General features: G+C 38.2%; 1 protein-coding gene across 2 annotated transcripts in view; it reads left to right on the top strand.

The window, feature by feature from the left end:
* The window catches only part of smg7 (SMG7 nonsense mediated mRNA decay factor), a 170,676-nt gene that overhangs the window by 73,052 nt on the left and 81,207 nt on the right, over nucleotides 1–16,417 (top strand). For both annotated transcript variants that reach the window (XM_068037396.1, XM_068037395.1), the window contains exons 4-9: nucleotides 2,060–2,192; nucleotides 2,662–2,833; nucleotides 6,901–6,972; nucleotides 10,713–10,863; nucleotides 12,908–13,043; nucleotides 13,913–14,075. In XM_068037396.1, coding sequence (XP_067893497.1) covers nucleotides 2,060–2,192; nucleotides 2,662–2,833; nucleotides 6,901–6,972; nucleotides 10,713–10,863; nucleotides 12,908–13,043; nucleotides 13,913–14,075 — 827 coding nt within the window. The remainder of the gene's footprint in view (nucleotides 1–2,059; nucleotides 2,193–2,661; nucleotides 2,834–6,900; nucleotides 6,973–10,712; nucleotides 10,864–12,907; nucleotides 13,044–13,912; nucleotides 14,076–16,417) is intronic.

The following is a 16,417-nucleotide window of genomic DNA, read 5'->3' as shown; positions in this document are numbered from 1 at the left end:
CTCTTGAACCAATGTCATTAGGAAGCAAATGGCGGCTTTCACTGCTTCCTGTCGTGTTCAATGAACTCTACATGAAAGAACAGCTTGACAACATCTTTTTATTGGGGTAGCTGTACAGCTTGCAACTAGAATGGTTTATGCAGAAGTCTTATAAATGAGATGAATGTGGAATCAGTTTCCAACGATAATGTTAGGGGAGTCAGTCAGAGGCAGTTTGCTCTCAACTTGAGATGTTACTTACATTATCTTGCCTTTATAAACAGCTTTGACCAAGCTTCTATTGGGCTGTTTACAAGTCTTGAAAATACATATTTACTCTTCACATTTGTTATTGAGTATCGCTGAAAATAGAGACATGTTGTCGAAGCTATTTGTCTTGCACTCACCAGGACAATCCGCAAGAATAACCAATGTAAGGGAATGTACTGCATGAGAAGAAAGTGCTGATTGGTTGGCAGGTGAACTCTGGTAGAGGCGTTTCCATGGAGAATACACCAGTTTACGGTGACCGACCGTTAACTGCCAAGCTTTGTTTGAAATTTAAAACAGGCAGCTTGACTGGTCAAGGCATTGCCCTGAGGAATGAAGCAGTGAATGGCTGTCACTTATTTTATTCAGCTGAAATAGTCGCAATGTTTGTACATATTATTTCTGTCTGGAAAGAACAGGGCTCAGTGTATTAATATATGTAACTTCCAGTATGCACAAATGCACCACACTGAGCCCTACTGACAATCTTACATTGGTTGTCAGCTAATTCTTAGCACACTGAGGATTATTCAGCAAATGTTGTCCAGTCGCGGAATCACATCTAACAAAGCTTGGCAGTTAACTGTCAGTCACCATAAACTGGTGCATTCTCCATGGTACCTCGACTGGTGCCTCTACCAATCAGAGTTCACTTGCCAACCAATCAGCATTCTCTTCTCATGCAGTATAAGTTGTTGTTTTCCCTTACATTGGTTATTCTTGCAGATTGTCCTGATGAGTGCAAGGCAAAAAACTTCATGTCTCTATTTTCAGCAATACTTGAGTTCTGTACTACTAAACGAACATTTGTAATTCTCAGATATGTCAGAGGGATTGATTCCTGAGAGTCAAACTTTAATACCATCAAAAGATTACTTTGATAGATTATTCTTCTTGGAAAACTTTTTTTTTTACTGTGGATTATGCTTTAAATTTTCATTGGCTTCTAATCTCCAAGTGTGTTGTAATAAATTGCTGTTACTTTCCATGCTATAGACAAATGCAGATTTTTTAAAACCAGATTTATTACCATTCAATTTCAGCAAGAACAAAGTTAGCTTTGCAGAGGTCTCCATATATTTTCATTTGACCCGATTTAAATTATGCTGTGCACATGAATCAAACCTACTGATGGTGCGTTCTTCATCTCTCCTCATTGTGGTTAAGATATTATAATGCTTTTAAAATCTCCGAGTAATTGTTCTGATTTCACAAAAAATTATTTTTTCTCTTCAGTATTAAATAAAGAGCAATATATGAGATTCGTGTGGTAGGGAGAGGGGTAGATTATTAGTTTACATTATATTGCTTGAGATCACGAGGTAGATGTGAATGAGGACAGCTTTTTAGCTCATCGGTCCAAAGCCGATCTATAGCCTCACTACTTCCTCCGTCCTGCAGCCTAGCAAGTATTTGCCTCCACTATTCTAACAAAACTCCATTCCATGTGCTGAAGGAAAAATAGTTCTTGTAAAGCTAGCTGGTCTGTATTTCATTTATTAAGATCCTTAGGTTGGAATGAGTTTGGGATAGCTGCTTTGCCGCCTTTCTGTATATCCACAAGCTAAGTTTTTTGTGATATGCTGAGTGTTGTATTTTAGACCCAAGTAATATGTGATCGAGCCAACTATATAAAAACTATGTAACATGTTCAAAATGTCGTGACAGTTCTATAAGCTGTTGAAGGAAATTAAATTGTTTACTCTTTTAAGGGTTTTTTTAAGCTTTGCTGAAATGCTGTGCTTGTGTCAGCTAGAGAAATGGACTCGAGGTTGATTTATCTTAATGGTTAATGTGTTATTCACTGTAGCTGGAACCACGCCTTCAAAAATCAAATTACAACACTACAGGGTCAGGCCAAGAACCGAGCCAATCCTAACCGCAGTGAGGTACAGGCCAACCTTTCGCTCTTCTTAGAGGCAGCTAGTGGCTTCTACACACAGGTGAGTCCACAGAAAAAAAAATCAGATTTCACTGGGAAAATGAAATGTTTGGTTCACTAAAGACTAGATTGGATTAATCAGTTTAGTTTGCAGTATGTAACTGGTAACCTAAATTGGGCTGAAGGTTTATTTACACTTAAGAAATTTGAATGGAGCTGTGCAACCCTGAAAAACTACAATACCAGCTGGGTAATGTGTATTTTCCTCTTAGGACAGTCTGAAGTTTGGAGCCCTCCCTGTTAGTTTGTTAATGCTCAGTGGTGTGGAGAGATGCTGTACCTGTGACTTCACGAGAGCAGTGTAGTCGGGGAGACAGAAAGAAATCCAACTGAAAGGTCTTCAAGGCAGCAATAAAAGTGACTTTATGAAGAAATAAACAAGACTTTCATAATTAGATGTCTACATCTTGGGGAGTACTTTTAATAAATTTACCCATTTAAGTATGCTTTGGGAATTTTTTTTATTCCAGTTGCTGCAGGAGTTGTGCACGGTCTTCAATGTGGATCTTCCTTGCCGTGTTAAATCTTCACAGCTAGGAATCATCAGCAATAAACAATGCAGCACCAGTGGAATTGTGAAGCCCCAACCCAGCTCTTGCTCTTATATCTGCCAGCACTGCCTTGTACATCTTGGAGACATAGGTATGTCAGTTAGAGAGATTTAACAGCATCAATTGACCAAAGGTAGTTCTGCCAGATGACTTTTTTTTTTAATCCTGTGTAAGTTCATCTATATTTCAAGCAAGTATTGGTTGTTCTTGGTTCTGGATATATGGATATGCTTTCTATAGAATTCATCTCTCATCGTTCTAGCTTCGGACCAGCTGCTAGCTTTGTAGTGTGGCTTCCACATAAAGTTTTTGATATTTAGAACAGTGCTCATCTAAAAGCTGCATCTTCGTAAAGATTATATATTACTGTTGTTGGCCAACTTAATATTTTGCTCACAAAACATTTTTTACATTTGTTTCTATAATGTTTTTGTTTTAAATTCCTTTCAGCTGCCAGTAAGTGTCCTTATAGGCTTGGATAAGAGATTTACTGAAACCCTTATCCATTCTCATTCTACAGCCAGAAGATCCAATATACCATTTTTAGTAAAGAACAATTCTATACCACATGTTCTGAAGTATGTTGGGAAGTCAGTGCTATAAATACAGTAGTGTATTTTAATGTTTCTTCCCCATCCTTATATATCGCTACTTCCTTATGCACTGTTTTGTGAACTGGGAAGACAGAGCTGTCTGGGCACAGACTTTGCCGGATCTAACTTTATTAAGTTAGTTAAGTCACCAGAACATAGAACAGTACAGCACAGTACAGGCCCTTCGGCCCACGATGTTGTGCCGAACCTTTAACCTACTCTAAGATCAAACTAACTACCTACTCTATTGTGAACTGTGTGGAGTATAGTGGTAAAATTCAAAAGGACATAGGCTGGTGGAATGGGCAGACAAGTGACAGATGAAATTTAATGCTAAGAAATGTGAAGTGATTCATTTTGGAATGAAGAACGGGGTGAGGCAATATAAAATGAAGGATACAATTCTAAAGGCGGTGCAGGAGCAGAGGGACCTGGGGATATCTATGCAGAAATTGTTGAAGGTTGCAGGGCAGTTGTGAAAGCAGTTAATAAAGCATATGGGATCCTGGGCTTTATAAATAGGGGCATGGAGTACAAAAGCAAGTAAGTTGTGAACAGAAAATGCTGGGAATACACAGCAAGTCGGGCAGCATCTGTGGAGAGAAAAGCAGTTAACGTTTCAGTCTGTGATCTTTCATCAGTTGAGTTTTGCTGACCTGAAACGTTAACAGCATCTGCAGTACTTTGCTTTTGTGTTGTGTGAAGTTATGGTAAATCTACATACAAAACTGCTTTGGCCTCGACTGGAGTACTGTGTCCACTTCTGGGCACCACACTTCAGAAAGGCTATGAAGGCATTAGAGAGGGTGCAGAAAAGATTCATGAGAATGATTCCAGGGGTGAAGAACTTCAGTTATGTGGATAGATTGGAGAAGCTGGGATGGTTCTCCTTGGAGAAGAGAAGATTAAGAGGAGATTTGATAGAGTTCAAAATCGTGAAGGGTCTGGACAGAGTAGATGGGGAGAAACTGCTCCCATTGACACGGATTTAAGGTGATTGGCAAAAGAATCAACAGCAACATCAGGAAAAACTTTTTTATGCAGCGAGTGGTTAGTATGTGGAATGCACTGCCTGAGAGTGTGATGGAGGCAGATTCAATTGTGCTTTCAAAACTGAATTGGATAATTATCTGAAAAGAGAAAATTTGCAGGGCCGCAAGGAAAAGACAGTGGGACGAGATGAGTTGCGCTTGGAGAGCCTGCGCAGACACGACGGACCGAATGACCACCTGCTATGCTGTAACCATTCTTTGTTTCTAACTTTAGTGCTACTGTGTACTTGGTTGAAATATATTTGCAGTGTTCTGATGGTGCTAATGTCAGATTTTCCTCGTTACTGATGTCAATTCTTTTGGGAGGTATGCCAACTAGTGGTCTGTTCCAGGGTTAACCTAGCTCGCAGCAAAGGCAGTCATTTCAATAAGCAAATTTGCAGGCAAGCTGGTGGAATGTTGTTAAAGGAGAAGAAAAACTTAGATAAATTACCTTCAGCGTATGCTCATTTGTATTTAATTTTGAAAAATTAAGGTGGTATCTCCTGTTTAAAAAGCGATGTGCTACTTTTATTAAACAGTGAGATGGGGTGTTCCCTGTACTGAAAGTATTCTTCACTTTCCCTCCCTCTTCAGCCTTCCTTTGAATATTAGCCCAGATTTTCCTGTCAAAATAATGGTCAGGCTAATGACACTCATCATTATTTATGTGCAAATACATACATTACCCATATACAACAGTGTCTACACTTCAAAAGTACTTCACTGGTTGTAAAGCGCTTTGGGACACCATTTGGTTGTGAAAGTATAAATGCCAGTCTTTCAAATGGCACAGCAACTTCAGGCGAGGGGCAGATGTGTGATTAGACTCTAATATTTAAAAGTTGCTCTCCAAGTTATGCTGCTTTGCTGTTAGATTTTTGAAAACTGCATCTTGCTATCTGCCTCACCTTAGCAACTTCACGCCACTCAATGCATTGCAATATTTGAAGGTAGATATGAACAAAAAATTAGTCGTCCATTCTCCTGTAAGTACCCTTTTAATGTGGTAAGTGTTAATTACTGCTAATCCACCACTCTGGCTCTGAAATTGAGGTATTGCAAGTTTAGGATCTCATTCCTTCCGGCTTTCATTGTTAGATTTATAAAATATCAAATTTAGTTTTTTTTTTACTTTTTCTTCATTTTTCTCTCAATCCAGTCTATCTTTCCATCTTTATTTCTCTTTCTGTTCCTAATTTGACATTGATTTTACTGATTCTAATTTGCACTTCTTTCTCAGTCTTTGCACTGTTAATTTCATAATACTTCAGTCTGGTTAAACAGATGCAGTTGCTTGCCCTGCTCACTCGGGTCCCAGATGCCCAGTTTCCCTTGCTGCAACATTATCAGCTCACACTTGAAGCAACTTGCAATGCAGAAAATATAAAAAGCTAAATGTGCGTAGACAAGTCTAACAACAAACGCTGCTAGATGCCCTACCAGAGCAAATTATGGCCTATTATGTTTCAGGAAGAATTGAGGAAACTTGGGAGACCAAGTGGGTTAAAATGCACTTCTGAGCTGTACCTTTGAATCCAAACTGGATAAAGGCCTCAATCTTGTGACTGTGAAGCTACAGTGTGAAATTAATTTAGTCAGTTTATGCATTAATCTACATGACAAGACAACCATAAGTCTTTACTAAATTATAGGCCATGGATTGTTAATATGGGCAATGAGAAATTCAGATTAGTATGCAGTGGCGGACAGCTGAGGTTAAGGCACATGTTACAGAACAAACACAAGAAAATGTCAGACAGGGAAAGAACAACTGGTTCATTTAGGCTATCCCATGCAAATGCAATGCCTTATGCATCACATCAAGAGACTCCTTACCCACTAGGTGCCATGTAGGCTTCTGGCAAAGATGAAAATAATAGAGGGGTTACTCTGTATATAGGATTAGGAATTACTTGATCTGGCATTGAATGGCTAAAGTGGAAAACATTGCTTTCTAGTCCTGGCCTCCCTCAGCTTGGATTACAGAAATCTGTGCGTCAGCAGTTCTTTTTATAAAAATCATAGTTTGTATTTTTCCTATCTTTTTCTTGAGTTTAGGGGGGGCGGGGTGGTGGGCGGGTGGACGGAGTGACCAAAAAGGAGGAAGCAAATAATGCTGTAAATGACCTTTGTCATTTTGGGAGAAAATTTCATGTTATAGATCTCGTGTAAACTTATGTTAATAAAATAATTCTGAGGCTGATCAAGTGTAAACACTAATTTCTGATGCTGTGGTCAGTTTTGCTGAACGGGCCATCAATGATGATTGCATTCTCTAACCATAATAAAGCGGTATGTCCTCCTATTTACATTGATCTACACTGCAATTGATCTGTCAGTGCATGTAAATAAAACAATTATCTTTCTGATAGTCAGGACATTCTTAACTGATGGCGGGGGTTAAAATGGCATTCTAATTACGTGAAAGAAAATGGGTAAGCAGCTGTTCTGGGAGAGCCTGCACTTCCTTTTATCAGCTGTGTGAATTTTAAAAATGTGGATCTCTAATATATCTGTGCTTTGGCCTACAGCTCGATACAGGAATCAGACTAGCCAGGCTGAGTCTTACTACAGACATGCAGCTCAACTTGTTCCTTCAAATGGTACGATATATCTTTTTATCTATTGATCATGAACTCACTTATGTTCTGAAAAATTATCAGATCATAAGTTGCATCCAATACAACAAAAAGATCAACATATTCCATGCAATGATGGTGTGGTGTTTATTTTCTATTTTAATTTGTGGTCGTCAACAATTGCAACAGGTGCAATACATTGCTTATGGTAATTTTTGAATTAGTTTGAATACCATAAAAGTGACATTCAGGCTTAAAAAAAACATTTACCAGGAAGTTGGAAAAATGTTGAGAATAAATCATTCATTTCTGCTAGAAAAATGTAATCTTGTTTAAATTGAATGTCCTTGAAACTATACAGTTGTTTTGTTATTGATCTTGAATGGCATCTGTAAGTGATCTAAAAATATTTTTGCATACCTTTTAATCAAAACTTCTGAAACTGAAAGGTTGTTGAGGGATCCAATATTTTTTCTTTCCACGTGTGATGACATTTCCACAAAATATTGCTTCATAGTTCATACAGGTGGTTTCATATTGTAACTGCTAGAACAATTTTCCTTTGAAAATGTATTTTAAGGGAATGTTGAAACTAAACATTCTCAAACCGCACCACGTAATGGGATAGTGTTCCAGCTGCACTGTAACCAACTATCTTTGCTTACTTAATTCTGTCCTTTTTGTAACAGTTAAAAATAATCAAGTTTATATTTTGAAGACCTATGATGTAATTTTTCTTCAGCTTGTGAATTTGTTAATGCTGCCCAGTACCACCCAGGAGACTGGCTAACAGTTGTGTATTACAAATGCATTTAAATTGGGTCTAGAGAGCTACAGGAAAAGCACCAGGAATTCAATGCAATATGTGTTTACTACCAATTTGTCACCCAGTGTGTTCAAGTGTATGTCTATAAAAGCAGCTGTTTTTGAACTGAAGGTCTGGCTGTTTGCTATTATTTTTCATTGGCTGATCAGAACTCCCAGGTGCATGGGCACCTGAATTTTTTTGAAGAAACCAGACTTCTTAAATCTATACAAATCCCAGCTATAGCCAGTGCAGGAAGTATCACTTCTGCAAACAGTTTTAGGTTTCTGTAGAGTTAGCGCCAAACAGACAACTGTTTTGTGTGGGAACTAAACTTGTCACTGGGTAGTTGAATGCGTCATTGTGTGTTAGTCGCTGGCAAGCTAAGAGCTAGCAGAAGGATTTTTCTTAGTCAGTGGAGTGCCATTCATGTCTGGAAAATTCTGACACTATCTGCAAGGCAGCATCCTACAGCAAGGCAACTTCTTGGGCTCAGGATGAAGAGCAGTGATCTAAGCTAACCAGAATATTTTGGCCTTCACAGTCTCACCACTAGTTTTCTTGCTAATTTCGTTCAACTTCCATTTTACAATCCTGTTGCCCAAAAAAAACCTGTCTGTTGTCCCTCACCTGGTGCTGCTTGGAGCCATTGGCTAACCCGATTTGTATTGCATCACTTGTGTTGTCATTTGATGGATTGTTTGCTGCAGTTTATGGAACTGAGGTGCTTTCTGGAGCTAGGCATTATCAACGGAAGTAGAGAGAAACAATCAAATTAGAAAGTCAGCATAATTGAACTTTTTATTGACTTGTCCCCTTTTCCTTCACCATGGATGATGGGAAATATAAATTTTTTGGAGATGTTGTTTTAGTCAGTGAGCAAGGCTGTTTGTCAATTAATCAAACACAGTCAGCAGTGGAACTTAAAACTTCTAGGATAAATAGAAAATGAATCCCTCCCATCCCGCCTACTTGTGATGGGCCAGTCCATATGGGGGATTTGCTTTCACTTGAACACATCAAAATCTGGTGAATGATTCACAAGGAAAAAAGTAGCATTTAGAAAGGCACCTCAATCTTGGGAACCCATTGCTAGGTTTGAAGTTTTCAAGTTGGGACCCCAGTCTTTAGCATAATCCATTTTGGTTCCAATGCACACTCAGTTTCTCCCTTTGTACTGCAAGATGTGGAAGTATAGAAATCAGAAAATCCACTCTTAACGTGTCCAAGATTATTGCTGTGCCATCTGTCCTGTGTTGGTGATAGAATTGTTAATAGAATCATAGAATGGGTATAGCACAGAAAAATATGTGCTGTTACATTTTTTTTAAAACAAGTCCAAAGGCAGAAAATGTGAGAAACATACAGAAGTTCGGTTAACATCTGTGAAGACAACAGGTTAATGTTTCAGGTATAGATTTTTCTCTACATAGCGTTACCACTGAGGCAGGAGGAGTGCACTGTTTGTTCTAGTCCCACTTCTCCACAGGTCACAAAATATATTTTAAATTTTCCCACTTACTAATACAATCATATACTCTTTTTTCCCCAGAGTAGAACAAACCAAGTTTCTTTAATGAACAACAAAATTCAGTATATTTTATAAAATAAATCTTAACTAGTAATGAAGTAAAGAATAAACACATTTTTTAAAGTTCCCTTTTTACCGTAACCAACTTTTAAAGTCCTTTTTTTTACCTTAACCCCACACACTTGCACACACGCAGGCATATATACACATACCGGTAAACCTAAAAAATAAAAGGGATTTTTAAAATTCAGAGCTCTGTTACAGACAAAAAAAGCACTTGGGCGGATTACTTGCTCATTTCTGAAGAAAACAGCAAATGAGATATGTTGTTCCAAAACTGGCTTACAGTCTAGCCTCCAAATACGTGTAGACAGGTCACGTTAGGACAGGTTAGAACCGTTCTTTTCAGACGGTGTTGAGAATTAATGTAGCAGGCTTTCTTCAAAGACAGGAGATGAGATGAATTGACACAGTGGACTTCTCAAGATCTTTGAGATTTGCTGGAAAACAAGCTGGGTTGTGGTCTTCTCTCCTTCCTTGACACTACTTCAGGCTAACTTTTATCAGCCACTCACTCCCAAAGGTAAAACACACACTGACACACAGCCAAAAGCTTGTGAATTTGCTGCCCTTTCAGGTGCGCTCTGCTGCTCCCTGGGCTTGTCCAATCAAGGGGCGCGCGACTGACTTCTCTGCCTACATTTCCCTGTTTCCAATGTTTGTTCTATTTTTAACTTGAGTCATGTGACAACCAGTATTCATTGCCAACTAGTTCTTTCAGTGCCCTCTTGAAAAAAAAACCTGGTCCAACAGTTATTCATTTTGACTGAATTCCTCAAAAAATATTTTAACAAAAAAAATCACTTTCATAACAATAGCTGAAACATCAACTCATCTGTTTTCTTCACACATGCTGACTGACCTGACTGTTCCCAGCATTTCTGTTTGCATAATGTTTCCAACATATAGTGTGTTTTTGTTATATTTAGTGTTTGCTAATAGTTGTGCAAATGTGACTGGTACATATCAAAACAGCTGGAATTGACTACCAAAGGAAGACACCTGATGGCATAAAAACAAGAAATGTTGGAACCACTCAGCAGGTCTGGCAGCATCTGTGGAAAGAGAAACAGAGTTAACGTTTCGTGTCAGTGACCCTTCTTCGGAGCAAATGGTTTAAAAGCACGAATAACCAGTGAGGTCAAGTGGAATGATTCTAAAGAGATGTGTACACAAAATAATTCCATCAGTGAGATTTTCTGACTGTTTCTATATATAACTATATAGATATAACTATATCAATAACTCCCAGCAGGAGAATTGTAAGTGGCATTAGAAATGGGGAATTGATGGACAATGGCAATAAAATACAAACCATTGTAGCTAATTGCTGTATTCTGAATTAAGTGTCATTTTTTTCCATTTCAGGTCAACCATACAATCAGCTGGCCATTCTGGCTTCCTCTAAAGGTGATCACCTTACAACCATTTTCTACTATTGCAGAAGTATTGCTGTCAAATTTCCTTTCCCGGCTGCTTCCACTAACCTACAGAAAGCGCTTTCTAAAGCTCTGGAAAGGTGAGTAAAAGATGCACCAAAAACATCAGAGACCAGAATTTACTGTAGCTCATAAACTAACAAGGCCCACTGTTTGCTCAATTTGTCCTTGCCCATTTATTTTCCATGACATTTTACACTGGAAATTGCTGGAAGTTAAAGATCCAAACGACGTGGTGCCCTCTCCAGGGCATCCAGGACCTCTGTGAACAGGGCTGTGTAACTCAGCACTGTTTGAACCAGGAAGTGTAAGTTAGAATAGTGAATTCAATGTCAGGAACAGAAAGCAGAGGCAAAGCAAGATCTGATTGAGAGAACCAAGACAAAGAAAAAGTATAAAGAAATTGTATCTTTTTTTTCAAAAAATTTTACAACAATTAAAATCTGAAAGAATGAGATTCCACACTTGTAAAAGTTAATTGTCATTGCCAGAGAGGTTATTTAGCTGTAAATAAGATTTATCATGCCATTAAAAATGGAACTTGGGTTGGAATGAACAAGGCCTAACTTCCTGTGGTGAATTTAGTCCGTATCTATGGCCTAACTTGATGACATTCGAGATGGAGTTTTGTGTTTAACTGCGCTACTGCCCTCGACAGAATTTGCTGTCTGATATGTGCATTTATAACGGTGATTGCAGTTAGTCTCACTGTTACTTTTACAGTAAATTCTGGCTGAACGTGTCCACTCGCACATTTGTTGCATACCAGAAATCCCGAATCAAATGTCAACATAATCTGTAATTTACCTATTTTCAGCTATTTTTTTCCAATATTACAAAGTTAACTCAAACAATATATCCACATTCTTGGCATTTCTGCATTTTGATATAGAAAATCAATATTCAATTCCATATTTGAGTTTGTTTTTTAAAAACTTTTTTGAAGCAGATACATTGTTTTCTATTTCTTTATGCTGTTCAATAATTGTGTTAATGTACAAGAATGCTGTGTTGCAAAATATTGCACAAGGTTTACACTGTCGTTTCCCACATTGTGGGCTACATTTTACAAGCTCGTGCAAGCTATGCTCCGTGGAGCCGCCGCTATATTAAACGCGGCAGCTCATTTACACGACCAGGGTGGACTGCCCCCCTCTTCCCTGCCCCCCCCCCCCCCCCCCCCAATCAGGTGCCAATGTTAAAGGGCTACCAGCTCTTACATTTAATTTAAATTTTTTAAGTTACATGCATTTTAAATGTAATGAGAAGACATAAATGTTTCTAGCCCCTCTCCCAACCCCCCCATAACCAGACAGCTCAGTCCTTGCCCTTTTCTCTTTCCCCCCACCTCCCCAAAATACTTGTGTACCTGACCTTTCACACTCCACAAAGTGCGCAAACTTTTATCTTTAACTCTTCCCACCATTCTCTGCACCAATCATAATGGTTTGACCCAGCTCCCCCCGCCCCCCCCCACACTGAAATACTTCACTCCTCCCCCCTCCCCTCCAGTGTCCCGCATCGGATCTCCAGATGGAGTCCAGCTAGTCTCAAATGACTTGATCAGACATTTTTATTGTGGAGGGACCACTTAGCTTCACAATAATGGCCAGGACACAAATGGGAAATCACTGGGGCGAATTTTACTGACCCCTCACGCCGGGGGGCCTGGAAAATGCCTCCGATGGAGGCATGCCACGGACCTCAATGCTAGGAAAGCACGGCCCCATAGTGCCAGTGGTGTCCCCCACCCCCCGCCGCTCGGGGACAGGAGCAGAATTTAAATATTTATTAATTAATGGAAAGTAATGAATTAATGACTTACCTGCTCCCGCCAGCTGTCCCGCTCCAATATTGTGGTCGGTTGCCGTGACTCCCGTGCAATCGGATCTCCAGATGGAGATCTTAGTACTTATGGAGATTTGAATGCATTTTGAGCATTATAAATATTGAATGTATAGAATGACTTTCAGTATAACTAAAGTATTCATTGCACTTGAGTTGATTGTAAATGTCATACTTTGATTAGCTATTTGTTTTACTTTGCAAGAATGCTTTTTCAGTCGTATAATGCTAATATTTGCTTCTCGTTACCTGCTAAAGTGATGTTTTTCTGTTTTGTAGCCGTGATGATATGAAGACGAAGTGGAATGTTTCTGACTTCATAAAGGCTTTTATTAAGTTTCATGGTCATGTATATTTGACCAAAAGTTTAGAGAAATTGTGTACTCTGAGAGAGAAGCTGGAAGACCAGTTCAAGGTAAGATTAAGATACATTTTTATCAATAATGCTAATTTAATGTTTCATCCTATAGGAAAAAGATTTTTCATGGAGTTCACTGCTTTCTTGCCTTTTTTGAAACACAAGTGTACAAGTAATTTAAGGAATTTACTGAATTGTATTAGCATTTAAGGGGAATAAAAAGTGGAATTGAATTAATTTTGAGAAGAATTTTGCACAGTTGTAAAACTCTACCAATTATATACAGGTACATAAAAACAAGAGAGTGAGGGTGGAGGTGAAGGACATGATTTTTGGCTGCCTGTCCCACTGCTGGCCCATCTACATCCCCATTTCCAACTCATCAATTCTGGCTTGGCCCCATGGAAGAGCTGCTGACTTTAGTGCTCTTCCTCCCCCCTCAAATCAGCAAGTTGGTGATTGTGTGTTTCTTCAATGATTGCAGCTCCCTGGCATTTTGGAAATGAGGTTCATACCTGAAAATTGCCCCCAAGATTTTTAAGAGTAACTGTGAAGACCAGTACAACAATTTTGACATGCACGAATTTCACTCCAAATCCAGGTTTTTAGGGTATAAATTCAACAGCCTGTTTTGTCACATTTAGTTTTATCTCTCTTAAAAAGAATATTGTGTACTTCTAATTCAAGCATCTTATTTCAGATTTTATGATCATTTTTAAAACACTAGATTGCTATGTTCCTCTGGTTTTATATTGCTTAATTCAAATGACTGGATAATTCAATTGTTTTCGTGCATGGTGCAGCCTCTATAATTCTAAGATTTCCTACAATTGCTAGCTTTCTCCACTTTTGTAATTTTAAACACCTTACACTTCTGGAGTTGTCTACAGCAACTATAATTCTGATCTAGATTTGATTGTTTTCAGAGACTTCTTCCGCAGAAGGCATTTAGTTCTCAGCAACTCGTGCACCTCACAGTCATCAACCTGTTTGAGTTGCACCATCTCCGTGATTTCAGTACAGAATCCGATGACCATAGCTATAGTCCAGAAGAACTGCTGTGTTGGACACAGCTCCTGGGTCTCTTCAGTAAGTGATACTACTTTTTTAAAAAGTTTTTTTTAGTGGAGTAGTCATGTGTTGGAGCATCTGTTATACATGTTGAGATGGTCAAAAGTATGAAATATTTTTGTAGTGCGACTTAATCCATAGGAAAGTCTGAAATGGGATTTAAAATATTTTAAATCGTAATAGGTGTCAAAAGGGGCACTATGTAATAACTACGTTTTTGGACTATTAGGTTTTTTTGGCAGTGAAAAGCAGTTGGTCTCTGAAGAAAGTAGTTACTCCAGATATCAATTAAATTAAGTTGTCAAGGTATGCAATTTTGAAGACATTTTATATTGGTCAGGCAAGTTTGTGTCTCCTGATAAGTTGGTGCTCAAAATTGCTGCCAAATCAAATTAAGTTCTCTAACTTGATATTTAACTAGCTTTGTCATAACTTTGACATTCTTTAGGTGACATTGCTAAGTGACATTTATTCATGCTGAGTTTTTGTGTATATTTTTGCACCCCCTCTCATTTTCCCCCCGCCCAAAACCCGGCAATCTAACCTCTAACAGTATACAAAATATCTGTTTGACTTCAACTTTCAAATGACTTATTTGGTTTACACAGTTAATTTTCTTTTGAGGAAAGAAAGTAGAAGGGCAACACCTAACCAGACTGTTTGTTTAAACCAGAGCTTGAGTGTTTGGTGTAATTCATAATACTATTCGATTCTGCTTAAACCTATAAATCAGTTTTTACCCATGTGAAAAATAAATATAGGACTTCCAGGTAATCTGTAGCCAGAATGCTAAATCAAAATTAGCTTTATGTATGCTAAGTCAAAATTAGCTTTATTACCACTCTGTAGCTACAATACCACAATGATCACCAAAGTATGGTTTAAAAACTAGTTATATAAGTGTTCATCAATTCTTTATATTTTTGTTGTAGAGAGAGGAACATTTCAGACACATGTTGGTGATTTTTATATGGATACAAAACTGTAATAAAACAATGACCTCTTTAGATCTTAGTGTTTTAAGTGGTATCTCAGTCCAGGTAATATGTTTAAATCAGAATGTAGATGGTGCAAATAAATTTTATATTTGGGCATACCAGCAGAAGTTGGTGATGCTAAACAAGCTTATGATCTCATAAATGTTCCCATTAAGATTCCACCTTTCAATGAACAGTCCACTGAATGTTTGTTTTTTCTCTCCCTTTGAAGAGTACAATAGATGCAGGCATACAAAGTATCCCTCAGGTTTTGGCTCAAGAAAAAAATTATAATTGACGAATACAAACCACTATTAAAGCAGAAATTGCATACAACTTTTCAATTTTTCATATATAAATATTAACTACAATTGGGGATTTCAGTGGCAACTGTTGATCTGAAAACTCCAGAAAAGACCTTAAAAGGTTCTGTTGCTCACTTGGGGTAACTTCTGTAATTAGAGGGATAATGGTTTGCATTGTAATTAATATTTATTTTGTATCCTGACTTTCACTCATGTGATACATCTTTTGCTTTGCAAAATAGAAAAGGCAATGAAAATTCTCCTTGCATCACTGCTTGTCAAACAGTCATGTTGTATTTCAGTCTAAGGGTGGTATAATTCTTTTATCTTCTACTTTGAGTACAGTAAGACCTGAGAGATAATGTGTTTCTTTACAACAGCAAGTTCTTTTTTTTCTTTAGTGTGTTACATGAGCTCAGGACATCCCAAGCACTTTTTAGTTGATATGTTTATGAAGCGTAGTGACCTTGCAATGTAGGTATATGCAATAGCCAATTTGCATACAGCAAAATCTCACAAACAGTAATGAGACAAATAGAGATTCTTTTAGATATTCTGGTTGAAGATATTAGCCAGGACATCAGGAGAACTGTCTTGCACTTATTCATATAGTGCCATGGGATCATTTACATTCATGCGAGAGGGCAGCCAGGCTTCAGTTTACCACCATACCTGAAAGGCAGCTCGAACAGTAACAGAACTCCCTTAGTACTGCACTGAAGTGTAAGCCTAGATTATGTGCTGAAGTTTTGCAGTGCAGCTTTAACCCATGACCTGACTTGGATGACAGTGCCACAACTGAGCTCCGATCAATGAGGCTGTGCACAAGATTAACTAAAATGATTTTGGCATACAGGCCAAAATTGTAAAACCAACCTTTTTCTGGAGTCTCTGTTTATACCCAGCATAGACAAAGGTTTCTTATTATCAAAATTTAAGACCCTGCCCATGAAGCCAGGCTTTCTAGAAAACTGACTCCCTTGAAATCTGCAATTAATTCCCTCAGAACATAATTATAAATGGTTTGGGAAATGGAGAAAGTATATGTCATTGATTATTCTGTTGCCCTTGAGGCTTG

This window comes from Heterodontus francisci, chromosome 8, assembly GCF_036365525.1.
Source record: "Heterodontus francisci isolate sHetFra1 chromosome 8, sHetFra1.hap1, whole genome shotgun sequence".
NCBI lineage: Eukaryota > Metazoa > Chordata > Chondrichthyes > Heterodontiformes > Heterodontidae > Heterodontus > Heterodontus francisci.
Note: the sequence above shows the minus strand (reverse complement) of the source record. Positions and strands in the feature narration are given on the sequence as shown.